General features: G+C 48.4%; 1 protein-coding gene across 3 annotated transcripts in view; it reads left to right on the top strand.

The window, feature by feature from the left end:
- LOC111834491 (collagen alpha-1(XII) chain-like) overlaps positions 1-27,163 on the top strand; it is a 78,223-nt gene that overhangs the window by 23,783 nt on the left and 27,277 nt on the right. For all 3 annotated transcript variants that reach the window (XM_023793835.2, XM_023793836.2, XM_072702836.1), the window contains exons 17-47: positions 357-506; positions 607-726; positions 1,203-1,367; positions 1,554-1,700; positions 2,364-2,509; positions 3,721-3,850; positions 4,836-4,972; positions 5,881-6,010; positions 6,479-6,618; positions 6,726-6,858; positions 14,342-14,481; positions 16,444-16,573; positions 16,873-17,012; positions 17,198-17,327; positions 17,509-17,648; positions 17,846-17,975; positions 18,182-18,321; positions 18,451-18,580; positions 18,678-18,817; positions 19,626-19,755; positions 19,945-20,084; positions 21,141-21,270; positions 21,412-21,551; positions 21,725-21,854; positions 22,213-22,352; positions 23,586-23,715; positions 24,244-24,383; positions 24,575-24,704; positions 25,191-25,330; positions 25,504-25,633; positions 26,829-26,971. In XM_023793835.2, coding sequence (XP_023649603.2) covers positions 357-506; positions 607-726; positions 1,203-1,367; positions 1,554-1,700; positions 2,364-2,509; positions 3,721-3,850; positions 4,836-4,972; positions 5,881-6,010; positions 6,479-6,618; positions 6,726-6,858; positions 14,342-14,481; positions 16,444-16,573; positions 16,873-17,012; positions 17,198-17,327; positions 17,509-17,648; positions 17,846-17,975; positions 18,182-18,321; positions 18,451-18,580; positions 18,678-18,817; positions 19,626-19,755; positions 19,945-20,084; positions 21,141-21,270; positions 21,412-21,551; positions 21,725-21,854; positions 22,213-22,352; positions 23,586-23,715; positions 24,244-24,383; positions 24,575-24,704; positions 25,191-25,330; positions 25,504-25,633; positions 26,829-26,971 — 4,241 coding nt within the window. The remainder of the gene's footprint in view (positions 1-356; positions 507-606; positions 727-1,202; positions 1,368-1,553; positions 1,701-2,363; positions 2,510-3,720; positions 3,851-4,835; positions 4,973-5,880; positions 6,011-6,478; positions 6,619-6,725; positions 6,859-14,341; positions 14,482-16,443; positions 16,574-16,872; positions 17,013-17,197; positions 17,328-17,508; positions 17,649-17,845; positions 17,976-18,181; positions 18,322-18,450; positions 18,581-18,677; positions 18,818-19,625; positions 19,756-19,944; positions 20,085-21,140; positions 21,271-21,411; positions 21,552-21,724; positions 21,855-22,212; positions 22,353-23,585; positions 23,716-24,243; positions 24,384-24,574; positions 24,705-25,190; positions 25,331-25,503; positions 25,634-26,828; positions 26,972-27,163) is intronic.

Here is a 27,163-nt window from a genome sequence, read left to right as displayed (position 1 = left end):
AAGAAGCAAAATCGTTTCTTGTTTCGGTGTATTGAGGGCTGTACTTAAACTGGTTGTAATGCATAATCTGTGGAACAAATAAAAATTATTTTTCTATGAATTGCAGGAATCAAATGTGGGAGAAAATGTGTCAATTTTGTCATTGATTTTGATCTCCAGACCTGTCCAGACATCACCGCTTGTTCCTTTCCGGCTTCTCTACACTCACTCTCACGTAGTTGTTGCACTTACATGTTTCTCAGTCACTGTGACTCCATGACAGAGTCTGTTGACCGTGCTGCTTGTTGACGCTGTGGAGGCCGCGGGTCCCTCCGTCCTCTTGCCATCTGACGCCTCTCTGCCTCCGGCCTTGGCAGACGTCCAGTGTAAGACCCAGGCGAAGGCGGACATCGTCCTGCTTGTGGACGGCTCGTGGAGCATCGGGCGCCTGAACTTCAAAACCATCCGGGCGTTCATTGGCCGCATGGTGGGCGTCTTCGACATCGGTCCAGACAAGGTCCAGATAGGTGAATGGGGCACAGCCGGGCTGGGCTGGGGTTTAGGCCCTTTTTCTGTCAGGGTGTTAGAAAGCAGAGTCATTAACGTTGTCCTGGGTTCACATCCTAGGTCTGGCTCAGTACAGCGGCGACCCCAAGACGGAGTGGCACCTGCACGCACATAGAACTCGCCAGTCGTTGCTGGATGCGGTTGCTAACTTGCCCTACAAAGGGGGCAACACCATGACAGGTACTGGGGCCCCTTGGCTTTCCGCCGTGTTTTGCGCGTTAAGATTTAAGTCTAACGCAGTGGTGTGGCATGGGCTCTGTGCACAAGACACGACACAGAAGTGCTCCTTCAGCTCATGTGTTACGTTTTTCTCATATCTTGCATATTTGTACAGCTATGTTATTGCACTCGATTCCCCTCCATACTGCAGCATCATTGCGACAGATAATTCAAATGTTATTTAATTCTAAGGTATTATTGCTAATAACATAGCTGAAAATCTTTACCCTGACAGACCCATAGCTGAGCTTTTGCCTCAGTTCCGAGGGGTGATGTCAGCGCAGTGATGTATTCACATGCTGAATGATGTCAGCGCAGTGATGTATTCACATGCTGAATGATGTCTGCAGTATATTTATTTGCATTATACACCTACATGACTGCCTGGTGAGTGTAATGACAGATTTCTGAATGACTGTCAAATTTGTATTTCTTAGGCCTGGCGCTGAATTTCATACTTCAGAACAACTTCAAGGAAAGCGTTGGCATGCGGCCAAATTCGCGCAGGATTGGTGTGCTCGTTACTGATGGCAAGTCGCAGGATGACATCATCGCGAGCTCCCAAAAGCTACGAAATCAAGGCATTGAGCTGTATGCCATTGGTGGGTAATGTAACAGATGAAATACATAGTTACATTGGTTTTACAGTATTTCATGTTAACCTTTCTTAAAAACATCATCTTAATTTTTGGGATTGATGTTTTTAAGGTTTTTAGCTTTTTGTATCACTGGATAAGGTATTTTAAATACGTGAACAACAGTACAATTAATATTGTTGTGGGTTGTAGGTGTTAAGAATGCTGATGAGAATGAACTGAGGTCCATCGCCTCAGACCCAGATGAGATCCACATGTACAATGTGAACGACTTCTCCTTCCTGCTTGACATTGTGGATGACCTCACCGTCAACCTCTGCAACAGCGTGAAGGGCGGAGGTGAAGCTGCTGCCGTGAAATCTTCCTCTTTCTTGGGCCATGTTGTCCTCACTGTCCTGATCTACCCCCATCCCGTCTCACAGATTTATGACGTTTTAGTGCCGCACTGGCAGCCACAGTAGCATGTACTAGCTTGATACCCTGCAGATATTTCGATTGGACAGGCCTTAGTTGGCGTTTTCTTCTTATCGCCCAATGAAAAGCAACAGTGAGATCAGCTAAAAGTGAGATCGGCTAAAGTGAGACCAGCTAAAGTGAGACCAGCTAAAGTGAGACACATTGCTCAGCTAGACAGGGGGATGAGTGTGTGGCTTTAAAACGGTTGTCAATTTAAAATGTCCAAAGCATCGCAAACAAAATCTTAAACAACAGCAGGGGATGAGGTAGTTTGGCGCAGTGACTTGGCTCTCATAGAAGGCAAATGAAGGAAGCAGAGACTGTGGAAAGTATCTGAAGCCAGTCACTTTGTTCCCAATAATGATGATAAGGTGGTGTTTTCTGAATAACATCATGCAAGGTGGAAAAAACATTACTTTAAGCTCATCTTTCAATGAAATTGAGTGAATATGAAGGTAACTGTCTTATCATACTGGAAGAGCAGTTCTGGGCCTCAGTGATTATCCAGAACAACCTTTTATTTTTATTTTTTTCCACGACTCACAGCTTCAGCAGCCCCAGATGCACCCACTGACCTGGTGACCTCGGAGGTGACACACCACTCCTTCCGCGTCACCTGGACTGGACCCGCTGGCCCTGTGGAGAAATACCGAGTGGAGTATGTGGCAGTGACTGGAGGAGTCCCTGAGCAGGTGAGCTGTTCCCTTCTGCTCCTCAGCTGCTCCGCTGGGGCTTCCACTCCCTCAGCGTTGCTCTTCCTATCCAGTGTCTCGTGTCCTTATAAGTGACCAGGTTGACTTGTATTGTATGGAAAAGACATTTTGAGTTGAATAAATGGTCAAGCAGACCTATGACACTCCTATGACAACATCTTCTCTAGTCATACCATTAGTTTGACGTCAGCCTGGTTTGGCCCAAGTCAGCCTCAGTGGGTTCTCTGTGGGTTATTTTGGTCCTCGCTTGGGCTAAGATGGAGTTAGTGTCACCTCTCCCACACACACCGACACACACTTCATGTATTCCTATCATTTTGGGGATTCCCCATTCATTTCTACGGGTGTAACTAATCCTAACTAAGACGGCCCTGTTCCTTACCCAGCCCTAACCTTAACCGTAAGTAACCAAAGACAATAAAGACTTTTGGCATTTGTAGTTTTTTTTTATTATAGTTACAGATGTTTGTTAAATTTGAAAAGTTTGAAATTATGGTATCGTGACACACACACACACACACACATGTAGGGTAAACATATCCTTATGGGGACTGCTCAATCATTTCAATCGGAAAAATGCTAACGCTAACTATGACAACCTTAACCCCCACCCTGCCCTAACCATAACCATAAGTAACCAAACAAAATACAAGAGTTTTTACATTTTTAGTTTTTTCATAGCAGTCACTGATTTTTATAAAATAGAGTTTTCCCTTATGGGGACCAGGAAACCGGTCCCCATAAGGGAAAAAAACTGGATATTTATCACGTTGTGGGGACATTGTGTCCCCATAAGGATAGGTAAACCCGCTCACACACACACACACACATACAGGTGGCATCTACCCACCTCCTTTTGAGAAGCTTTCATGTTCGGCCACTGCCTCTTGATGCGGTTTCCCTTTTTGGCAAAATATTTTTGCGTAAACTAGACTTGAAGAACAGAAGCACTGGAACAGAGTTTCCACTGGATGAAATATGTGTGTAGGTGGGTCTGAGGTACAGGGATTCTACAGCCTTTCTTTTAATTTATTGCCTTGCTGAATTATATAATTATGCAACTGTGCTTTGACTTTAGGGTGCATGACAATATGTGAGTTGCGCAAATCCAGTTGCAGGCCATTCCTAAACCAGCCTGCACTTGTCCGCTGCATCCCTCTCCGCAACGTGCTCTGGTGCTGTTCCCGCAGGTCTTTGTAGACGGGACGGTCAGCACTGTGGTCCTGGAGGGCCTGAACGCCCTGACGGAATATATCGTCAATGTTTACTCCGTGTTCGGCGAGGACAGCAGCGAGCCGCTGAAAGGCACTGAAACCACGTGTGAGTGCTCCACTGTTTACCCCTCGCACTTTGTTTACATTCTGTTTAATCCCATTTCCTTTCAGAGTTTTATTAATTAACATCAAGTAAACCTTGAAATCTTCTCTTTGAAAGGACACTTAAGTGGTACGGCATCTTTGAGGCGAGAAGGAGGGAGTTTATGCAGACAGTAACAAACACAGGTCCCGCTTGTCTTCGTGTCTGGCTTCAGTCTCTCCGTGCTGCCTTCCGGCCGGTCTCATTACAGAGGGTCCACGTCATTTTTAACAGTTTTTATGGCCATTCTCACTTTAAGAAAACACCGTTCAGGTGCAAAGACCCTCTCAAAACAAATTGTTTTTGTGAGGGAAACGGTTCCCAGCTGTAGCTGTAATAATTTGGATGTGAATGACTGTTCACCTGTCTATAATATTTAACAGAAACAGTTTAGAAAGCCTTTTGCACTTTTATACAGTGCTATTCAGCTGCATTCTGCGAAAAATACAATTTGCTCCAACAAATGGTGAATAGACAGTAAGACCAAATGCATTCACTGCAAAGATGTTACATTGGTTTTACAGTGTAGCCACTTTATATATCCGCCCTAATTCAGTTCACCAGTCCAAAGGCAGCTATGAGCATGTAAATGGGATACTACGTATAAGTAGGAAGTTATATACATAAAATGCATAACTACAACAATAATAAACAACAACAAGAATAAAAATAATAATAGTAATAATAATAATAATAATAATAATAATAATAATAATAATGTATATGGCGCACATGGGAAGAAGACATGGGAAATTTTGTGTTATATTGTAGTTATATACAGTATGTTGTGCATGTGATACTGACTGCTGCTCAGGTCCCACAGTGAGTACCCGCAGTGAGTGCCCGCAGTGAGTGCCCGCAGTGAGTGCCCGCAGTGAGTGCCACAGCACCTTCCCATCCTCAAGCGGCTTGTGTGTGTCTCTCTTTCCGCCTCCCCATCGGCGCACAGTGCCTTATCCGGCCGCAGGGAACCTGAGGATCACCGATGTCACCCATAGCACCATGAAGCTGGACTGGGACGCTGCTCCAGGAAGGGTGACCAAGTACATCATCACCTACAAGCCGGAAGAAGGCGAGGCCAAGGAGGTAGGCCGCAGGGCTCCCATCCTCAACGCCGCGCTTCCCGGTATGTGTCAGTGTGATCACCTGAAAGCGCGTCTTTGCAGAGGAGGGTGCCATTGGATGCGCCCGTCCTTAACCCACGAAAAAAACAAAATTCTGTTTGAGAAAATGTTCTGGGAAACAAAGGATTTCCAACCTAAAGATGCCTTGGGTGGATTTTTCACATCGGCAACATTTACTTATTGATGAAGACAGACGGATTATGTGTCTGAAGCAGCCAGTATGGATTTCTGTTTAATGTAGACCTTTGAGGCACAGAAAGTTCACTGAGATGCCACTGACCCATTTTGGATGATACACACCTCTGTGCTGGATAAATGACTGAAGGGACACAGGTATCCATGTAAAAAGCATTACAATTTATACATGGATGGGACAATTTTTACAGAGACTTTGTGTCATTTTTCTTTAGATACAGGAACTGCTATTTTGTTTTGTTTTTTGTTTTGTTTTTCCCGTCAGTGCTGGATTTTTCCTGGATTTACAAATACCTAAAAAGCTTCCAGATTTGTTAAGGATTGTTCACGCACTTCACAGATGAATTTTACGGAGCGTGTTTTTGTTTAAAGGGTAAATCAAAAATGGGGAACACATCCTCTTATAAAAATGAAACAATTTCCAAGAGTTTCCTCCCAGTGTGTCCATTTTTGCTATAGTAACAGAAAACAAAACCAAATATAATAAATCAAGCCCAGCACTGAAATGTGAAATACGCAGGTTGGCTTTTTATTCCAAAATTTAATTGTGTACTTTAAAGTTTTACCTTGCCAAGTCACAAACTGAATAATGATTAATGTGTCTGGTTTTATAAATATTAGTACTATGGTAAATTTGAACTGAAATATTGTCCTTATCTGTGGTTTTGCGTATAGGTTGAGGTTGGGGGTCATGTGACCAGAAGCGATCTGGAGAATCTCATCTCCCAGACGGAGTATGACGTTGCCGTGACTCCGGTTTACGATGTGGGTACGGGCAGCCCGATGATTGGACAAGCCATCACAGGTAAGGGAAGATGGCAGCTGGGCCTGCCCGCCTGGGCATGTCGGCTCAGCCACGTGACGTACGCTCTGGTCCTTGGTGGCGCGCTGGGTGGAAACATTCGCTCAGGGCCTGTGATTTGGGCCTCTGGACAGAATCAAGCAATGAACGTTCGCAACGGCTCTGCCTCGGCTGCCAAAGCCACTGTCCCTAATTCCCTCTTCACAGAACTGGGCTTTCTTTCTCCCCCCACTGTGATTTCTCACACAATCTGCCCTCCCCATGTTTATGCACATTCTGCACAAACAGTGCTGTAGGTCGTTTTGCGATCACCCAAGTTCTGGTCCGGATGCAGCTGTTGCTTACACGGCAGGTTTCCCCCTACTGTGTGTTTGCTGGGCCCTGTTCTCAGTCAGGCTAATTAGCACGTGTTCACTGCGCTCGGCCAGCTTTTTAACACGTTTCTTCTCTCTCCCCTGTCTGTTCGCGCAGATGTGGTCCCCGCCCCGAAGAACCTGCGGTTCTCGGAGGTGACTCAGACGAGCTTCAGGGTGACGTGGGAGCACGGTGCCCCAGACGTGGCTCTCTACCGAATGGGCTGGGTCAAGAAGGGTAGCACGGACATCCAATACGTGAGCGCCCCCTATCCACTGGGTGCCGTGTGCGCTCATCAGAAACTTCCTGTTCTGCGCTGGAGGCGTGGCATGAACTAAGGGGCTCGCTCCTCCTCTCTCCCCAGGTCATCCTGAACAGCGATGAAACAACCCAGCTCTTGGAGAACCTGGACCCTGACACCCTCTATGACGTCACCATCACGGCCATCTACCCCGACGAGTCTGAGAGCGAGGACCTCATGGGAAGCCAGCGCACAGGTGTGACGCCACTCCTCTGCACTATAGTATTCTGTATAGCATAAAGACTTAACAGAACTTGTGTGCTGAATTTACATTTTACATTTACATTCATTTTTATTCAACAGACGCATTTGTTCAAAGCAAAGTAGAAGTGAGGCAAATGGCACATTGCAAACATACATGCTGTTGAGGAGGCGACTGGCCGTTAGTGCAGCCAGGCTGAGCTTCCAGTGAAAGCCGGGTACGAGTGTAAGCAGGATTGGAGCAGGAGATACTCGGCATCTACCAAAGAAAGCAAGAACCTAATAAGGCAGATATTCTATGTTACCAGGCCGGTACAGGATTTCCTGGTCAGGGAGCATAGAGTGTTACCAGGCCGGTAGAGGGTTTCCTGCTCAGGGAGCATAGAGTGTTACCAGGCCAGTAGAGGGTTTCCTGCTCAGGGAGCATAGAGTGTTAACAGGCCGATAGAAGATTTCCTGCTCAGGGAGCATAGAGTGTTACCGGGCCGGTAGAGGATTTCCTGCTCAGAGAGCATAGAGTGTTACCAGGCCGGTAGAGGATTTCCTGCTCAGAGAGCAAAGAGTGTTACCAGGCCGGTAGAGGATTTCCTGCTCAGGGAGCATAGAGTGTTACCAGGTCGGTAGAAGATTTCCTGGTCAGGGAGCATAGAGTGCTACCAGGCCGGTAGAGGATTTCCTGGTCAGGGAGCATAGAGTGTTACCAGGCCGGTAGAGGATTTCCTGCTCAGGGAGCATAGAGTGTTACCAGGCCGGTAGAGGATTTCCTGCTCAGGGAGCATATAGTGTTACCAGGCCGGTAGAGGATTTCCTGCTCAGGGAGCATAGAGTGTTACCAGGCCGGTAGAGGATTTCCTGGACAGTGAGCATAGATTGTTACCAGGCTGGTAGAGGATTTCCTGCTCAGGGAGCATAGAGTGTTACCAGGCCGGTAGAGGATTTCCTGCTCAGGGAGCATAGAGTGTTACCAGGCCGGTAGAGGATTTCCTGGACAGTGAGCATAGATTGTTACCAGGCCGGTAGAGGATTTCCTGCTCAGGGAGCATAGAGTGTTACCAGGCCGGTAGAGGATTTCCTGGTCAGGGAGCATATAGTGTTACCAGGCTGGTAGAGGATTTCCTGCTCAGGGAGCATAGAGTGTTACCAGGCCGGTAGAGGATTTCCTGCTCAGGGAGCATAGAGTGCTACCAGGCCGGTAGAGGATTTCCTGGTCAGGGAGCAAAGAGTGTTACCAGGCCGGTAGAAGGTTTCCTGCTCAGGGAGCATAGAGTGTTACCAGGCCAGTAGAGGGTTTCCTGGTCAGGGAGCATAGAGTGTTACCAGGCCGGTAGAGGATTTCCTGCTCAGGGAGCATAGAGTGTTAACAGGCCGATAGAAGATTTCCTGCTCAGGGAGCATAGAGTGTTACCGGGCCGGTAGAGGATTTCCTGCTCAGAGAGCATAGAGTGTTACCAGGCCGGTAGAGGATTTCCTGCTCAGAGAGCATAGAGTGTTACCAGGCCGGTAGAGGATTTCCTGCTCAGGGAGCATAGAGTGTTACCAGGTCGGTAGAAGATTTCCTGCTCAGGGAGCATAGAGTGTTACCAGGCCGGTAGAGGATTTCCTGCTCAGGGAGCATAGAGTGTTACCAGGTCGGTAGAAGATTTCCTGGTCAGGGAGCATAGAGTGCTACCAGGCCGGTAGAGGATTTCCTGCTCAGGGAGCATAGAGTGTTACCAGGCTGGTAGAGGATTTCCTGGACAGTGAGCATAGATTGTTACCAGGCTGGTAGAGGATTTCCTGCTCAGGGAGCATAGAGTGTTACCAGGCCGGTAGAGGATTTCCTGCTCAGGGAGCATAGAGTGTTACCAGGCCGGTAGAGGATTTCCTGCTCAGGGAGCATAGAGTGTTACCAGGCCGGTACAGGATTTCCTGCTCAGGGAGCATAGAGTGCTACCAGGCCGGTAGAGGATTTCCTGGTCAGGGAGCATAGAGTGTTACCAGGCCGGTAGAGGATTTCCTACTCAGGGAGCATAGAGTGTTACCAGGCCGGGAGAGGATTTCCTGGACAGTGAGCATAGATTGTTACCAGGCCGGTAGAGGATTTCCTGCTCAGGGAGCATAGAGTGTTACCAGGCCGGTAGAGGATTTCCTGCTCAGGGAGCATAGAGTGTTACCAGGCCGGTAGAGGATTTCCTGCTCAGGGAGCATAGAGTGTTACCAGGCCGGTAGAGGATTTCCTGTTCAGGGAGCATAGAGTGTTACCAGGCCGGTAGAGGATTTCCTGCTCAGGGAGCATAGAGTGTTACCAGGCCGGTACAGGATTTCCTGCTCAGGGAGCATAGAGTGCTACCAGGCCGGTAGAGGATTTCCTGGTCAGGGAGCATAGAGTGTTACCAGGCCGGTAGAGGATTTCCTACTCAGGGAGCATAGAGTGTTACCAGGCCGGTAGAGGATTTCCTGGACAGTGAGCATAGATTGTTACCAGGCCGGTAGAGGATTTCCTGCTCAGGGAGCATAGAGTGTTACCAGGCCGGTAGAGGATTTCCTGCTCAGGGAGCATAGAGTGTTACCAGGCCGGTAGAGGATTTCCTGCTCAGGGAGCATAGAGTGTTACCAGGCCGGTAGAAGATTTCCTGCTCAGGGAGCATAGAGTGCTACCAGGCCGGTAGAGGATTTCCTGGTCAGGGAGCATAGAGTGTTACCAGGCCGGTAGAGGATTTCCTGGTCAGGGAGCATAGAGTGTTACCAGGCCGGTAAAGGATTTCCTGGTCAGGGAGCATAGAGTGTTACCAGGCCGGTAGAGGATTTCCTGCTCAGGGAGCATAGAGTGTTACCAGGCCGGTAGAGGATTTCCTGCTCAGGGAGCATAGAGTGTTACCAGGCCGGTAGAGGATTTCCTGGTCAGGGAGCATAGAGTGTTACCAGGCCGGTACAGGATTTCCTGGTCAGGGAGCATAGAGTATTACCGGGCCGGTACAGGATTTCCTGGTCAGGGAGCATAGAGTGTTACCAGGCCGGTAGAGGATTTCCTGCTCAGGGAGCATAGAGTGTTACCGGGCCGGTAGAGGATTTCCTGCTCAGGGAGCATAGAGTGTTACCAGGCCGGTAGAGGATTTCCTGCTCAGAGAGCAAAGAGTGTTACCAGGCCGGTAGAGGATTTCCTGGACAGTGAGCATAGATTGTTACCAGGCTGGTAGAGGATTTCCTGCTCAGGGAGCATAGAGTGTTACCAGGCCGGTAGAGGATTTCCTGCTCAGGGAGCATAGAGTGTTACCAGGCCGGTAGAGGATTTCCTGCTCAGGGAGCATAGAGTGTTACCTGGCCGGTACAGGATTTCCTGCTCAGGGAGCATAGAGTGCTACCAGGCCGGTAGAGGATTTCCTGGTCAGGGAGCATAGAGTGTTACCAGGCCGGTAGAGGATTTCCTACTCAGGGAGCATAGAGTGTTACCAGGCCGGGAGAGGATTTCCTGGACAGTGAGCATAGATTGTTACCAGGCCGGTAGAGGATTTCCTGCTCAGGGAGCATAGAGTGTTACCAGGCCGGTAGAGGATTTCCTGCTCAGGGAGCATAGAGTGTTACCAGGCCGGTAGAGGATTTCCTGCTCAGGGAGCATAGAGTGTTACCAGGCCGGTAGAGGATTTCCTGTTCAGGGAGCATAGAGTGTTACCAGGCCGGTAGAGGATTTCCTGCTCAGGGAGCATAGAGTGTTACCAGGCCGGTACAGGATTTCCTGCTCAGGGAGCATAGAGTGCTACCGGGCCGGTAGAGGATTTCCTGCTCAGGGAGCATAGAGTGCTACCAGGCCGGTAGAGGATTTCCTACTCAGGGAGCATAGAGTGTTACCAGGCCGGTAGAGGATTTCCTGGACAGTGAGCATAGATTGTTACCAGGCTGGTAGAGGATTTCCTGCTCAGGGAGCATAGAGTGTTACCAGGCCGGTAGAGGATTTCCTGCTCAGGGAGCATAGAGTGTTACCAGGCCGGTAGAGGATTTCCTGCTCAGGGAGCATAGAGTGTTACCAGGCCGGTACAGGATTTCCTGCTCAGGGAGCATAGAGTGCTACCAGGCCGGTAGAGGATTTCCTGGTCAGGGAGCATAGAGTGTTACCAGGCCGGTAGAGGATTTCCTACTCAGGGAGCATAGAGTGTTACCAGGCCGGGAGAGGATTTCCTGGACAGTGAGCATAGATTGTTACCAGGCCGGTAGAGGATTTCCTGCTCAGGGAGCATAGAGTGTTACCAGGCCGGTAGAGGATTTCCTGCTCAGGGAGCATAGAGTGTTACCAGGCCGGTAGAGGATTTCCTGCTCAGGGAGCATAGAGTGTTACCAGGCCGGTAGAGGATTTCCTGTTCAGGGAGCATAGAGTGTTACCAGGCCGGTAGAGGATTTCCTGCTCAGGGAGCATAGAGTGTTACCAGGCCGGTACAGGATTTCCTGCTCAGGGAGCATAGAGTGCTACCAGGCCGGTAGAGGATTTCCTGGTCAGGGAGCATAGAGTGTTACCAGGCCGGTAGAGGATTTCCTACTCAGGGAGCATAGAGTGTTACCAGGCCGGTAGAGGATTTCCTGGACAGTGAGCATAGATTGTTACCAGGCCGGTAGAGGATTTCCTGCTCAGGGAGCATAGAGTGTTACCAGGCCGGTAGAGGATTTCCTGCTCAGGGAGCATAGAGTGTTACCAGGCCGGTAGAGGATTTCCTGCTCAGGGAGCATAGAGTGTTACCAGGCCGGTAGAAGATTTCCTGCTCAGGGAGCATAGAGTGCTACCAGGCCGGTAGAGGATTTCCTGGTCAGGGAGCATAGAGTGTTACCAGGCCGGTAGAGGATTTCCTGGTCAGGGAGCATAGAGTGTTACCAGGCCGGTAAAGGATTTCCTGGTCAGGGAGCATAGAGTGTTACCAGGCCGGTAGAGGATTTCCTGCTCAGGGAGCATAGAGTGTTACCAGGCCGGTAGAGGATTTCCTGCTCAGGGAGCATAGAGTGTTACCAGGCCGGTAGAGGATTTCCTGGTCAGGGAGCATAGAGTGTTACCAGGCCGGTACAGGATTTCCTGGTCAGGGAGCATAGAGTATTACCGGGCCGGTACAGGATTTCCTGGTCAGGGAGCATAGAGTGTTACCAGGCCGGTAGAGGATTTCCTGCTCAGGGAGCATAGAGTGTTACCGGGCCGGTAGAGGATTTCCTGCTCAGGGAGCATAGAGTGTTACCAGGCCGGTAGAGGATTTCCTGCTCAGAGAGCAAAGAGTGTTACCAGGCCGGTAGAGGATTTCCTGGACAGTGAGCATAGATTGTTACCAGGCTGGTAGAGGATTTCCTGCTCAGGGAGCATAGAGTGTTACCAGGCCGGTAGAGGATTTCCTGCTCAGGGAGCATAGAGTGTTACCAGGCCGGTAGAGGATTTCCTGCTCAGGGAGCATAGAGTGTTACCTGGCCGGTACAGGATTTCCTGCTCAGGGAGCATAGAGTGCTACCAGGCCGGTAGAGGATTTCCTGGTCAGGGAGCATAGAGTGTTACCAGGCCGGTAGAGGATTTCCTACTCAGGGAGCATAGAGTGTTACCAGGCCGGGAGAGGATTTCCTGGACAGTGAGCATAGATTGTTACCAGGCCGGTAGAGGATTTCCTGCTCAGGGAGCATAGAGTGTTACCAGGCCGGTAGAGGATTTCCTGCTCAGGGAGCATAGAGTGTTACCAGGCCGGTAGAGGATTTCCTGCTCAGGGAGCATAGAGTGTTACCAGGCCGGTAGAGGATTTCCTGTTCAGGGAGCATAGAGTGTTACCAGGCCGGTAGAGGATTTCCTGCTCAGGGAGCATAGAGTGTTACCAGGCCGGTACAGGATTTCCTGCTCAGGGAGCATAGAGTGCTACCGGGCCGGTAGAGGATTTCCTGCTCAGGGAGCATAGAGTGCTACCAGGCCGGTAGAGGATTTCCTACTCAGGGAGCATAGAGTGTTACCAGGCCGGTAGAGGATTTCCTGGACAGTGAGCATAGATTGTTACCAGGCCGGTAGAGGATTTCCTGCTCAGGGAGCATAGAGTGTTACCAGGCCGGTAGAGGATTTCCTGCTCAGGGAGCATAGAGTGTTACCAGGCCGGTAGAGGATTTCCTGCTCAGGGAGCATAGAATGTTACCAGGCCGGTAGAAGATTTCCTGCTCAGGGAGCATAGAGTGCTACCAGGCCGGTAGAGGATTTCCTGGTCAGGGAGCATAGAGTGTTACCAGGCCGGTAGAGGATTTCCTGGTCAGGGAGCATAGAGTGTTACCAGGCCGGTAAAGGATTTCCTGGTCAGGGAGCATAGAGTGTTACCAGGCCGGTAGAGGATTTCCTGCTCAAGGAGCATATAGTGTTACCAGGCCGGTAGAGGATTTCCTGCTCAGGGAGCATAGAGTGTTACCAGGCCGGTAGAGGATTTCCTGCTCAGGGAGCATAGAGTGTTACCAGGCCGGTACAGGATTTCCTGGTCAGGGAGCATAGAGTATTACCGGGCCGGTAGAGGATTTCCTGGTCAGGGAGCATAGAGTGTTACCAGGCCGGTAGAGGATTTCCTGCTCAGGGAGCATAGAGTGTTACCAGGCCGGTAGAGGATTTCCTGGTCAGGGAGCATAGAGTGTTACCAGGCCGGTAGAGGATTTCCTGGTCAGGGAGCATAGAGTGTTACCAGGCCGGTACAGGATTTCCTGGTCAGGGAGCATAGAGTATTACCGGGCCGGTACAGGATTTCCTGGTCAGGGAGCATAGAGTGTTACCGAGCCGGTAGAGGATTTCCTGGAACAGATGGGTCTTTAGATGTTTGCTGAAAGTGGAGTAGGGATCTGAATGGACGTGGTTCAGAAGATCATTCTGAGATCATCTGGGATCCACCCAGCTTTTGGAGTAGCACTTCTCACGTGGTAGTGAGAGCTCCAAGCGGTGTTGATTTGCTGACCATAGAGGGTAAGATGTAGGATGTAGGTCTTAAGGGGCCCTTGATGGAGATTGATGCCTGTTTATCAAGGACCTGAAGGCCAGCACCAAGGTCTCAAACTTCATGCGAGTCCCTACAGGGCACGGTCCCCCAATTCTGGTCCTGTAGGGCCAGTTTGTGACACAGTTTGCAAATTTCCCTGTTCAGACACACCTACTAAAACGTATAATTTGCTGATTAAGGTGTGTTTGAGCATGGGAACCTGTGGACAGTGTTGGATTCTGGCCCACAAAGAATTAAGGGAATCCTGGTATAGGGAGTCGATGAAGAGAGACAGGGAGGGTCACATGAGAGGCTTCTCACTGCGTGAATAGCAGACATGCTGCGGCATCATCACTGCATATGTACAATGCCAAGCAGAGTTTGTGCGCTTTGATAGACCCCACAAATGAGGTTATCTTCTAATCCTGAAAGATCATATTCGCTCTGTTGTTTCTGTACCACAGTGCTGTTGCCGTTGATAGTGTTGCCGGCTTTGCATTCTTTGCATGTATGATCTTGGTTTTTGACTCACTGGGTGTGTTTCCCCAGTACCGTCTGGACCGCCACGTAACCTGCAAGTGTTCAACGCCACCACCACTACATTGACGGTGAAATGGGACCCCGCCCCCGGCCAGGTGCAGAACTACAAGATCACCTATGTTCCTGCTGCTGGTGGAAAGACCCTCACGGTAAGTGTGCACAAACGTGTGCAATACACTGGTGCGTCCCAGGGGCTGAAACGGGCTTCACTAGTGGGTGAAATGTTAGTATTAAAACCAGTTTTTATTATCATAAGTGTTAAGCCAGAACTGATTTTTTTGTCAATAAATAATTTTGAAATAACACTTTTTTGGGCTTTGCTTAAAGTTAGAGTATTTCCTACTAAACCTTTAATGCCATTAAAATGTATTTCTTCGGTTAACAGAAAATGGGGTTTTATAGGTTTTTTAAAAGCACCCTGCTTTTGCAGTTGAATAGAGTGGTGCATAATGTCGTTTTACAGCATGACGACATTCTAGCTGCAGCTTGATAACTGGACGCTAATTAGTTTGGTCTCCAGCTGCACTTCCTGGTCTGCCCTGCAATAAATCCCCTAGGAAAGCCTCATCCCAGAAAGTCAGGCTACAATAGGCACTGGCTGTCTTCCTGCAGTGCCCAGCTGACTGGAGTTCTGTATCTCCTGGGAGTGCTTCCCGTGCGCAGTTAGTCTGCTGCTTGTGTGCAGCATCTGACAATACGCTCAGTCACTGCATTCAGAATTCTTGCATGCATATTCTTTCGTGAGTTACCACTGCATCACTGCAAATGGTGTTTCAATGACATGAAAAAAAGCCCATTTTCCATCTGTCCATCTGGTCTCACTCCAGTACTTGATTATTAATCCTGCAGAGTTGTTCCAGTTATACATTTCCGTGGCACTGTGGCTAAATCAGTATTTGATTTAGCGGCATAAATTTAAAATTCAACGGATGTGGCTCATATGTTTATAGATATTCATCATGTAATAATTGAAAAATGAGTGGTTACTTGAAAATTGTAATGTGTGTGGTTGTTACTACATTAATAACCAAATAAAGTGTCAGATTTATTAGCTGGGATACTGTGAAAGCTAAAGATTTTGGTGACAGCAGTCAGTGATGCTCTAGGCTATGTCCTCAAATGACCCTTCATGTGACAGAACTCTTCTGACACTCTGTGTCATTGTGATGTGTCTGATTACATCTCTGAACTTCTGTTAATGCAGCCTAATCTACGGCTGACAGCTGATAAATCTGCAGTGGGGTGCTCTTTGTGAATATGTCTGAATGTCTGAAGAATTTTTAAATGTAATATTATAGTGTAGCTGTATATAAAGGATTTTTACTTATTATCAGCCAGAAATTTGTCCTAACTGGTTTGTAAATGTGTTAATGATTTTAAAGGCTTTGCAACTATCCTTTGTATTGTCTCCTTTGATCCTGTGACGGGACAAAGGGCACGTCCCTCATTCTGTTTTACCAATACCCCTTAATCTGGAGACGTTGCACTTTCTTTCATTATTGGATTCCCCGGCTTTTTGTACGAAAATCCCCCAGGAACTATTTAGACCAAATGAAAAAAGTGTGAAATCAAGTCACGGTGTTCATGGCGCATTTTCGACAATGTAAATGGCGGCGGACATGTGAGAGTTGTTACTTATTACCATTGTGACCAGAGAGGAAGCATTACTGGATTATGAGATTAAGTTAGAATGCTCTGCCTGTGGCGTTTCGAAGGATCACCCAGCCTGAACTCGCATTGCTGGAATGGTGAAGATCAACTCTGCAATCAAAATATAATTGCATTTTCACAAGCAATTTCTTTCAGTGTTTGTAGTTTATTATTTTGAAGGATTTGAAGTTAAGGAAAACCAGATTTCTCAGTAATAGGAAAAATGGAAGCATATAAAGGTGTTATAATGTCTGCACATGTATGAATCACATGTTGCAAGTATAGCGTGAAGTACGTGTTAGGGAATCCCGATCGTGATTGGCTGTCAGCCTCCGGGATTCCAGCTGCCAGGGACAGGCCAGAGACTTGATGGTTACCTGGCACTGGTCCAGGGGGCACATGACAGATGTTGCCCATTGCATCTTCACAACATACAAACGCTGGATTTCTGCTCTGAGCAGACACAGGTGGGACCGAAGAAGAACACTGTGGTCCTGCAGAAACTGATCCCAGACACGCTCTACTCCATCACAGTAGCAGCTGTGTTCCCTTCAGGGGAGACCAAGGACATCTCAGGAAATGGGAAGACCAGTAAGTGCCCTGCAGTCTCTCTCTTTGATGCCACTGATGGATGTTGACTTATCAGGACAAATGCCCTGCAGCTCTGGAAAGGGGCGTCATTTGTTTATGAAAATAATTTTAATGTGACATTAAAATGCACTCAGCCTGGCATTTTCATTGTTGAAGTTGTGTGGTTGTGCTCTTACGTTTTTATTTTTGTAAATTGGTTGTTGTATTTAGTTTAAGAAGCCACAGATTTGAAATGAATGTAGTTTTTGTTTGCTGTGCACTGATGTGCAGCCTTGAACATGTAGCTGTTTTTGCCCCAGAATCTCTGGGAGGCGTGAAAAACCTGCAGGTGACCGACCCGACCACAACGACGCTGAACGTGCGCTGGGATGCGGCAGAGGGGAACGTGCAGCAATACAAAATCAGCTACGTGCCGGCTGAAGGTGGCGCCGAGATGATGGTACGGCCGTCTGCTCTTACAACGCTTTGGAAGTCCGGCCTTTGCCATTCCTGTTGACCTCTAGCCTTGAGTGTTTAAGAAAAGGGCTACACTCATTTTCTGCTCGAATTAAGACACATTCCAACCCATTTCAGTTCTCTTTTATATCATTGCCATTTCATTCAAGCATTTTTTGTTCCTTTTAGGACCAAGTTTCTGGAACCACAACATCTACTGTTCTTAGGAAACTGCAGCCGGACACGTTATACAGTGTTACTGTGGTACCTGTCTACGCGGAGAGGCAGGGCATGGCTCAGACAGAACTCGGAAAGACCAGTGAGTCAGGGGAACCACTGTCGTATTTATAATGATTGGTAGCCAATGCAGCCCAGATAACAACTTCAAACCATTGCATGTTACTCATGCACTACTCTAGTTTTGCTTTTCAGGTTGGTTTACATCTTGCACCGAATCATCCAAGTAATAAATGCATGACTGTGACCCTCGTTTTGGGTAGAACCCTTTGGAGGCGTGAGGAACCTGCAGGTCACTGACCCGACCATAAGTACGCTGAACGTGCGCTGGGAGCCAGCGGAGGGGAACGTGCGGCAGTACAGGATCATCTACGTCCCGGCTGCCGGGGGCTCCGAGGCTGTGGTAAGACACTTCCTGTAGCATCATTAAGGTGGCCACGTCCTTCAAACGACGTCCAGACGAAACAAAACTGAACGTGTCGGCGGGACCAAATTGACGCGGCCATCTTTACTGTGTTTGAACATAATGATTACGAAAGAATTAGATCATCCATCGTTGCCATTTGATTCATGCATTTTTGTTCCTTTATTCATACACAGGACCAGGTTTCCGGAACCACAACATCTACTGTTCTTAGGAAACTTCAGGCAGACACGTTGTACACTGTTACCGTGGTACCTGTTTATCCAGAGGGGGAGGGCATCGCCCAATCAGAAAACGGAAAGACGAGTGAGTCAAGGGACCACTGTAGTATTTATAGGAATCAATAGCTAATCCAGCCCAGATAACAAGTTCAAACGATTGCATGTCCCGTGTGTGTTTGGTTATGCAGGTGCTCATAATGTTATAAAGTCAACGACTTTTTCAGGTTGGTTTACATCTTGCACAGAACCGGCTGAGTAATAAATGCATGACTGAGACCTTTTTTTGGGCAGAACCCTTGGGAGGCGTGAGGAACCTGCAGGTCACTGACCCGACCATGAGTACGCTGAACGTGCGCTGGGAGCCAGCGGAGGGGAACGTGCGGCAGTACAGGATCATCTACGTCCCGGCTGCCGGGGGCTCTGAAGCCGTAGTAAGACATTTCTATGACCTTGGCGGACGTAGCATCCTTACTGTGTTTGAATATAATGCTTACAAAATGATTAGATTGCGCATCATTGTCTTTTGATTCATGCATTTTTGTCCCTTTTTGCATACACAGGACCAGGTTTCCGGAACCACAACCACTACAGTTCTTAGGAAACTTCAGCCGGACATGTTGTACACTGTTACCGTGGTACCTGTCTATGCAGGGGGGGAGGGCATCGCCCAATCAGAAAATGGAAAGACAAGTGAGTCAGGAGAACGTTAACGGTGTTTAGTGACTGATGGCTCATCTGACATCTTTGCATTTGGACAATGGTAGACATGTGACTGCTTCTTCTGCAGGGCCATTGGCTGGAGTAAAGAACTTGCAGGTATTTGACCCCAGCATCAGCACCCTTAGTGTGCGCTGGGATCCTGCAGACGGACCTGTTCGCGAATACAAAGTGTTCTACGTTCCCGCTGCAGGCGGCAGAGAGAACATGGTGCGTGAATTATGGGCACAGCGACTCTGAAACCCCCCGTTCTCCAGAATTGTTAGCATCCTCACACAGACCTTCATTAGCATCCTCACACAGACCTTCATTAGCATCCTCACACAGATCTTCGTTAGCATCCTCACACAGACCTTCGTTAGCATCTTCCCACAGACCCTCATTAGCATCCTCACACAGACCTTCATTAGCATCCTCACACAGACCTTCGTTAGCATCCTCACACAGACCTTCATTAGCATCCTCACACAGACCTTCGTTAGCATCCTCACACAGACCTTCATTAGCATCCTCCCACAGACCTTCGTTAGCATCCTCACACAGACCTTCATTAGCATCTTCACACAGACCTTCGTTAGCATCCTCCCACAGACCTTCGTTAGCATCCTCCCACAGACCCTCATTAGCATCCTCCCACAGACCCTCATTAGCATCCTCACACAGACCTTCGTTAGCATCCTCAGACAGACCTTCGTTAGCATCCTCAGACAGACCTTCGTTAGCATCCTCCCACAGACCTTCGTTAGCATCCTCACACAGACCTTCATTAGCATCCTCACGCAGACCTTCGTTAGCATCCTCAGACAGACCTTCGTTAGCATCCTCAGACAGACCTTCGTTAGCATCCTCAGACAGACCTTCGTTAGCATCCTCACGCAGACCTTCATTGGCATCCTCTCACAGACCTTTATTAGCATCCTCACACAGACCTTCGTTAGCATCCTCACACAGACCATCGCTAGCGTCCTATATAGCCCTGCCTTCACCAATCACTCTTGGCCATAATCTCTTCCTGTAGGAGAAAGTTTCAGGCAGCACATCATCCACAGTGTTAAAGAACCTTCAACCAGACACAGCCTACACTGTGTCAGTGGTGCCTGTGTACCCAGCCAGAGATGGGAAGAGACAGTCTGAAAATGGCAGGACGAGTGAGTCGTTTTCATCTGTTGACACACATATGTGGAAATAGAAAGATATAATATTGTGCTTTTTTTGGGGTAACTTTTACTCCTGGAGTTAATCCAGTTATACAGGTTCCATCGATTGTAATAATTAGAATTATTATAAAGTTTTACATACAGGTATGTCAAATGCTGTTCTTTTTTTTAAATTCCCAGAGCCCTTCAGTGGAGTAAAGAATCTGCGAGTTATTAATCCCACCATCAGCAGTCTGGATGTGCACTGGGAACCAGCTGAAGGGAATGTCATGGAGTACAAGGTCACCTATGTCCCTGCAGCTGGGGGGGCCACCAATACGGTAAGGAGGACGCATTGGGCTGCCCGGTGACAAACTATTACTATAGCTTGAGTAACTGAGTCTAATACAATGTTTCCCAGTCCGGTCCTCAGGCATCCGCAGACAGTCCATGTTATAGCTGCCTCCGTACCTGCAACTGGGAAGGAACAAAAATGTGGGCTGTCTGTGGTTTCCTGAGTAGTTTGACCTTAACTTGACCTTTGACCTTAATTTTGGAACATACTGCTTCTTTGATTAATTATACAACCATCAATTCAATCGTAATCTTAATCAAGAAGCACATTCATGTGTGTAGGCTCTCTCTTCCTGCAAACAGGCTCATGCTTTGGTTAGTCCCCTCTGCTTGCGACACCACAATCACCACAAGCCAATTTCAAACTTAGACAAAACTGAAAACACCTGAAGGTATCGGTTTTGAAAATGCTGTGCAGAGATGCAACAATGTGGGATCGACCGCTTGCATCATTACACTGTCTCCTTGTGTTTAGCAGCAACGTTTCGCCTGATTTACAACAAACAGGCCATGACAAGCATCACATTGGAGGATCAGAAAAGCCAATCTCCATGAAAGCTTGGCTCTGAAGTGGGAAAGAATCTTTTCCGATTTTTTTTCAGTTCATCGATGTGGTTGGAATTAACTTGTCCTGTATGGTCTGTGCCAGAAATGTCAGTAATTTCCCTAAAATGACGAAATCCTTGTTGTGTGTGGTCCAGCGGGTTAAAGTGATCTAAGGTTGCTGGTTGAAATCCCGAGGTTGGAAGAATGGCTTCGCTGTCGGGCCCCTGAGAGAAACCTTTAATCCCCAGCTGCTCCGGGGACTTGCTGACCGTCCGTCTCAATCTTATGTCACATTCGATTGATGTGTCCGCTGCATAAATAAATGCAGATGACGAAACGTCACGGTCACATGCCAACCTTTTTCTGTTGTCACCGATGCAAAGCTTGAGATTTGGAGAGAACCACCGAATTCTTGGTTTGTTGGCCTTCTTTAGAAATCATTCACTTGGCACAGGCTGCACCAGAATAACATAGATGTTCACTTTTGCTGTGGACAGGAGCAAGTTCCAGGGAGCACGACCAGCACTGTCCTAAGGAGCCTCCTGTCAGACACCCCGTACAGGGTTACAGTCGTGCCGGTCTATCCTGTAGGCGAGGGGAAGCCAGAGTCAGACAATGGAAGGACAAGTGAGTCACGGCTATCTGTTGAGACGAAACATTCGTACCACTAATGAACGCCTTTGCAGTTTGTAATTCTTGGTGCTTTTGATGGTTATAATTATATCCATTCATGCAGTTGGGAGTTTAACAAAAGGAAAAACATTTTAGGGCCTGTTGGTGGAGTGAAGAATTTGCAGGTCACTGACCCGACCATCAGCACCCTCAACGTGCGCTGGGAGCCAGCAGAAGGGAACGTGCGGCAGTACAGGGTCATCTACGTCCCGGCTGCCGGGGGTTCCGAGTCTATGGTAGGACACCAGAACCACTCCAACCACCTCCTTACCTACAGAGTCCAGACAAACATGTCAAATGCCACTTTTCCAGGTAGCTCAAGCATGTTTGATTAGATATGGATAAGGTTTGGGTGGAACAGGTTTTTTAAAAGGTTAAAAATTGTTTAACATCTCGCCGTCGTAAACAGGAGCAGGTGTCAGGGGGTACGACATACACGGTTCTGCGTGGCCTCCAAGCAGACACGGTCTACAGGGTGACGGTGGTGCCGGTGTACACCGACAGACAAGGAAAGCCCCAGTCTGACAACGGCAAAACAAGTGAGTGCAGGCGTCTGCTGAAGTGCTTAGCTTGCTTGTGCGTCTGGGCCGAGGGTGTGTTCGACTTCTGAACTGTGGGAGATTCCATAGCCTTTAGGAAATGCATCGTAAACAGAGCAGCTAAAATACACGCCCACATTCCGGTTAGTACCCAATTAATTTCACTACTAAACCAGTCAAATCCCTGAAGATTACGAAGATCCGTTTGACCTCACTCTGCCCCTGCCTTCTTTTATGCCTATATCAGAAAATTGGGTAATGACACAGTGCTCTGAATTGATTAGTTGCGGTGCACTGGTCTGGCCTCAGTGTCATGTGGTACGGCCAGTGCAGTGATGCAGTGTCTGCTCCACCCCAGAGCCTGTGGGCGGCGTGAAGAACCTCCAGGTCACGGACCCCACCACCACCACCCTCAATGTGCGGTGGGAGCCGGCCGAGGGAAACGTGCGGGAGTACAAGGTCTTTTACATTCCGACTCCAGGAGATGTGGAAGATATGGTACGATACGGCCCGACAGCCACCTGAAAAATTATCATCTCTCTACAGGTGCCGTCACACTAGTGCGAAAAATTCATGTCGGTGGCCTTGAGTGAAAGAGGCTGCGGTGCAGGATGTGACATTTTGATGCAGTGAAAGTGGCTGCGGTGCAGGATGTGACGTTTTGATGCAGTGAAAGTGGCTGCGGTGCAGGATGTGACGTTTTGATGCAGTGATAGTGGCTGCGGTACAGGATGTGACGTTTTGATGCAGTGAAAGTGGCTGCGGTGCCGGATGTGACGTTTTGATGCAGTGAAAGTGGCTGCGCTGCAGGATGTGACATTTTGATGCAGTGAAAGTGGCTGCGGTGCAGGATGTGACGTTTTGATGCAGTGAAAGTGGCTGCGGTACAGGATGTGACGTTTTGATGCAGTGATAGTGGCTGCGGTACAGGATGCGACGTTTTGATGCAGTGAAAGTGGCTGCGGTGCAGGATGTGACGTTTTGATGCAGTGAAAGTGGCTGCGGTGCAGGATGTGACGTTTTGATGCAGTGAAAGTGGCTGCGGTACCGGATGTGACGTTTTGATGCAGTGAAAGTGGCTGCGGTACAGGATGTGACATTTTTATGCAGTGAAGTCAATAGGGAACAATTTATAAGGAATAAGTACTTGTACTTCTCCAGTCAGTAGCATGCGGTGGAATAAATGCATAAATAAATGCGTAATGGCAGCCTTCTAGCTTGGTAAGCTAGGTGTGATGCATACTACCTAGTGATGTAGCAATTAAAAAATAATGCCATTTATAATCCAGCAATCCACAGTTAAAAAGAATTGGTTGCCCCACCCTCTTCCCAGCTGATTGGTTGAGCTACGCAAATTCCTTGGTCAAAATGTAATTAATATGAACTCGGTTATCATTAACTTTAGAACATATCTATACTTCTCATCCTCCTATTATTGCACCTGACATAGTTAAATATGTTCTCATATAACTACACAGTATATACTTATAAAATGCATGTTGTATTGTCCTGCTGATACTTCTTGTGCTTCCTTTCACGTTGCATTCGGATGGAAAAGGTGTTGAAGTAAGTTGTCATTGCAGTTGGCTTGCTAGTAGTGTTGATGCAGATTTATAAACTGCCTGTCATGATGTCTGTCTTGGGTTTGTGGTCCTAGTAATTATAGGGGTTGGGAAAAGAAAGTATCGTGTCATTTCTGTGTCTGATCGATGTTCTCTGTGTTATGCGCAGGTCCAGATCTCCGGAGGGACAACAAGCACAGTGCTGCGTAACCTCCATCCCGACACCCTCTATACCGTTTCAGTGGTGCCCGTTTACCCCGAGACAGAGGGCAAGCGCCAGTCTGAGAAGGGCAGAACCAGTGAGTGGGCAGAATTAAATCGCTTTAACTTTCATTTTCATTCATACTTTGTATTTAGGCAAAAACGTGTGTTTGCATCATTTTAAGTGGCAAAACGGAGTAAGAAGAGCTGTGCAGTGGCTGCCTCCATTTTGGAGGCCCTGCCCAGGCATAGCGGCTGCCTCCACTCTGAGGCCGGAGGCGCTGCCCAGGCATAGCGGGTGCCTCCGCTCCGAGGCCGGAGGCCCTGCCCAGGCATAGCGGCTGCCTCCACTCTGAGGCTGGAGGCGCTGCCCAGGCATAGTGGGTGCCTCCGCTCCGAGGCCAGAGGCCCTGCCCAGGCATAGCGGCTGCCTCCACTCTGAGGCCGGAGGCGCTGCCCAGGCATAGCGGGTGCCTCCGCTCCGAGGCCGGAGGCCCTGCCCAGGCATAGCGGGTGCCTCCGCTCCGAGGCTGGAGGCCCTGCCCAGGCATAGCGGCTGTCTCTGCTCTGAGGTAAGCGGCTGCTTACTAACAGGGGCTTAAAGGCTTAAATGCTGCTCCTTCCAGGGCCTTTGGGGGGAGTTAAGAAGCTGCAGGTCACCGATCCCACCATCAACTCGCTCAGAGTGAGCTGGGAGCCGGCCGACGGGGACGTGCGCCAGTACAATGTCTTCTACGTTCCAGCCACCGGGGGCACCGAACAGCTTGTGAGGCCTTTTCTGAATCTGCCTATAGAACATTATGCCTAATACATATTGTATCTATTTTGTAACTTATTTTTCTAATAACTTAAAAAGCTATAAAATGGATCAGTGCTGATAACACTGAAATATTTATATTTAATAATGCATGGCTTGGTGATGAGGCTTTTGACAGCGTTGCCTCTTGTCCTTGATAGGATCAAGTTTCTGGAATAACCTGGAACACCGTCCTGCGGAACCTGAAGCCAGACACAGTGTACAAGGTGTCGGTGGTGCCTGTGTACTCTGAGGCGGAGGGAAAGCGGCAGAGCGAAAACGGGAAGACGAGTGAGTTCGGAGCCATAACTCTTACGAATGATGATCGAATAAAGATGGATAGATACTCTGTTAATCCCAAAGCAAATCACAGGTTTACAATACCACATTACACACATTTAGACAGTAAAAAAGACATTCGGACATTATTAGACAGTAACAATAAATCATAAATGATAAACAAAAATAAGTGTTTATCCAGACCTCTTTCTCAAAGTCTACGGTTGATCAGATGTTGAAGTTGCATTGACCACAACAGTGGATTTCTTTGATTGACTTGAACCTTGAACCATCTGGTCACAAGTCTAGTTCCTTGACCATACTTTATAGTTCCTGGAGATGTTTTAGCCTAATTCATTAACCAAAACAATTGTAGAACATTTAGTTTTACAAGGAGTATATTATTGATCTCAGTAAGTTGTATTGGATACCTACCTGTCTGCTCTGATAGATCTTCCAAGGTTTAGGCTCAGAGAGGGTTTTGATTTTGATCCTCAGAGCCTCTGGGGGGTGTAAAAGGCCTCCAGGTCACAGAACCCACCACCAGCTCGCTCAAGGTGCGCTGGGAGCCAGCTGAAGGCAACGTCCGCCAGTATCGCATCTTCTACGTGCCCGCATCCGGAGGCGCGGAGGACATGGTACGTGACTTACGCGCCGCTGTGTTGGACGTTCCGAGCGTCAGAGACCTTCCAGAGCTGGAGGATGATCACTTTCGCATTATGTTGCATGTCCACAGCCCCCTTCCTGTGGAACCATTTGAAAGCTCTTTGCAAACTGCAGAAATGACACATTTGCTGTCTTTCCGGAACAGGAACAAGTTTCCGGGGGCACGACCAGCACAGTGCTGCGTAACCTGCTGTCGGACACACTCTATACCGTCACTGTGGCCCCGGTGTACCCAGAAGGAGAGGGCAAGCGCCAGTCTGAGAAGGGAAAGACATGTAAGGAAGGGGCCGTCTCCCACACTTTTATTTGTTAGTCAGCGGGGAGCTGTTTCTTTTAGCCATTACACGCCTCCTGTGCTCTTGGGATCAGTTATCTGAGAAACGCTCACACGAGCCAAAGTCAGGCATTGTTCACATGAGAGCTGTCTACTGTTTCGCCTATCTGAAGAGCATTAGCGCCTTGCAGTGAGGCATTTATTTTGGGAGGCAAAGCCCATTTGTGTGACCAGTGAAAGCTGTCTTCAAGTTCAACACCATGTGTTCCATTGGGGGGGGGGGGGGGTGTGCGAGCTGAGATATACAAGCAACTTTCTGTTCCTAATTAAGCTGAGTACGAATCCCCTCCAGGTGTCCGTGACATGGAACTAAGGGGATAACCTCAGCTCTTCCTCATCCGTCTTCTTCACCCCGCTTATAGTTCCACTGCCCACGACTTTTTCCTGATCCCCAAGCTCACTCAGCAAAATTATTTCCAGCAAGGCTTGTTGGAATGCTGTCCTTCCAGCTGATGTATATGAGATTTGGACCCTTTCTTTTGTGTAATGATCCTGCGATATGTTACAGTGCTCTGCTGCTCCAGTGACATGCAGTGTAAATATCTCTGCATTGTTGTGGGCGGGCTGGTGGCGTAGTGGCTAATACCTACTGCCTCACGCCTGCAGAGTAGCGAGTCTGAATCCTGCGTCTGCACTCGCTTGCATGAACATGACCAGGAAACAGTTGGATGGCCCTTCATGTTACAGACCTTGGCTTGATGTGTATTTACATGACCCATACCTGCATTTACTTACCATTGCATTCTGCAAAGAAGATTGTCTTGTCTTTTGTAGCTGAATTTGGGTTACTCTACATTCAGTAGTATGGAGCAAAAGTGCTGAATTTTACAAAGAAAACAGGACATCTGCTTTAGTTTTAAGGTAAAAGCTTTAAAAAAAGAGCTTGTAGGAGTTAAAACAATTTTCCTCTTCCTAGGCCAAACATGTTGGCCGTAAAATTCCCTTCTATGCTGGCAGAAGCCCCCAAACCAGGAGGTTAATGGTTGGACTCAGTTTACAAGCAGGACGCTTTGAGTTTCTCTGCAGCTTTATCTGCCGCGGGATGCTGTCACAGCAGGACCGTTCGCGCTCCACGGGCTGGTCAGCATGGAGCGCCAAGTTAACGACGGGACGTGTCTCCTCCTGCTTCCTCACAGTGCAACGTGTTCCACCCCATAACATAAAGGTGTACAACCCCACACCCAACACCCTGAACGTCCGCTGGGAGCCCGCCACAGGCCAGGTCCAACAGTACCGGGTCAACTACGCCCCGCTCACTGGAGTCAGGCCTTCAGAATTTGTGAGTTGTCCTGATGGAGGTTGACGTTCTTGATGGGACATGGGGGGGGGGGATGTGACTGTGTTCAGGACAGACTACAGTATGAGAAGTGAGTCCTCTGTATTGGGAGTCTTCTGTACAAGGCAATGGCTTAATAGGGTCAGAGATCAGCCTGCCCTGAAGTCAGCTGTGGATCTTTCTGTCGGTCCTCTC

The sequence above is a fragment of the Paramormyrops kingsleyae genome, chromosome 19 (genome assembly GCF_048594095.1).
Source record: "Paramormyrops kingsleyae isolate MSU_618 chromosome 19, PKINGS_0.4, whole genome shotgun sequence".
NCBI lineage: Eukaryota > Metazoa > Chordata > Actinopteri > Osteoglossiformes > Mormyridae > Paramormyrops > Paramormyrops kingsleyae.
Note: the sequence above shows the minus strand (reverse complement) of the source record. Positions and strands in the feature narration are given on the sequence as shown.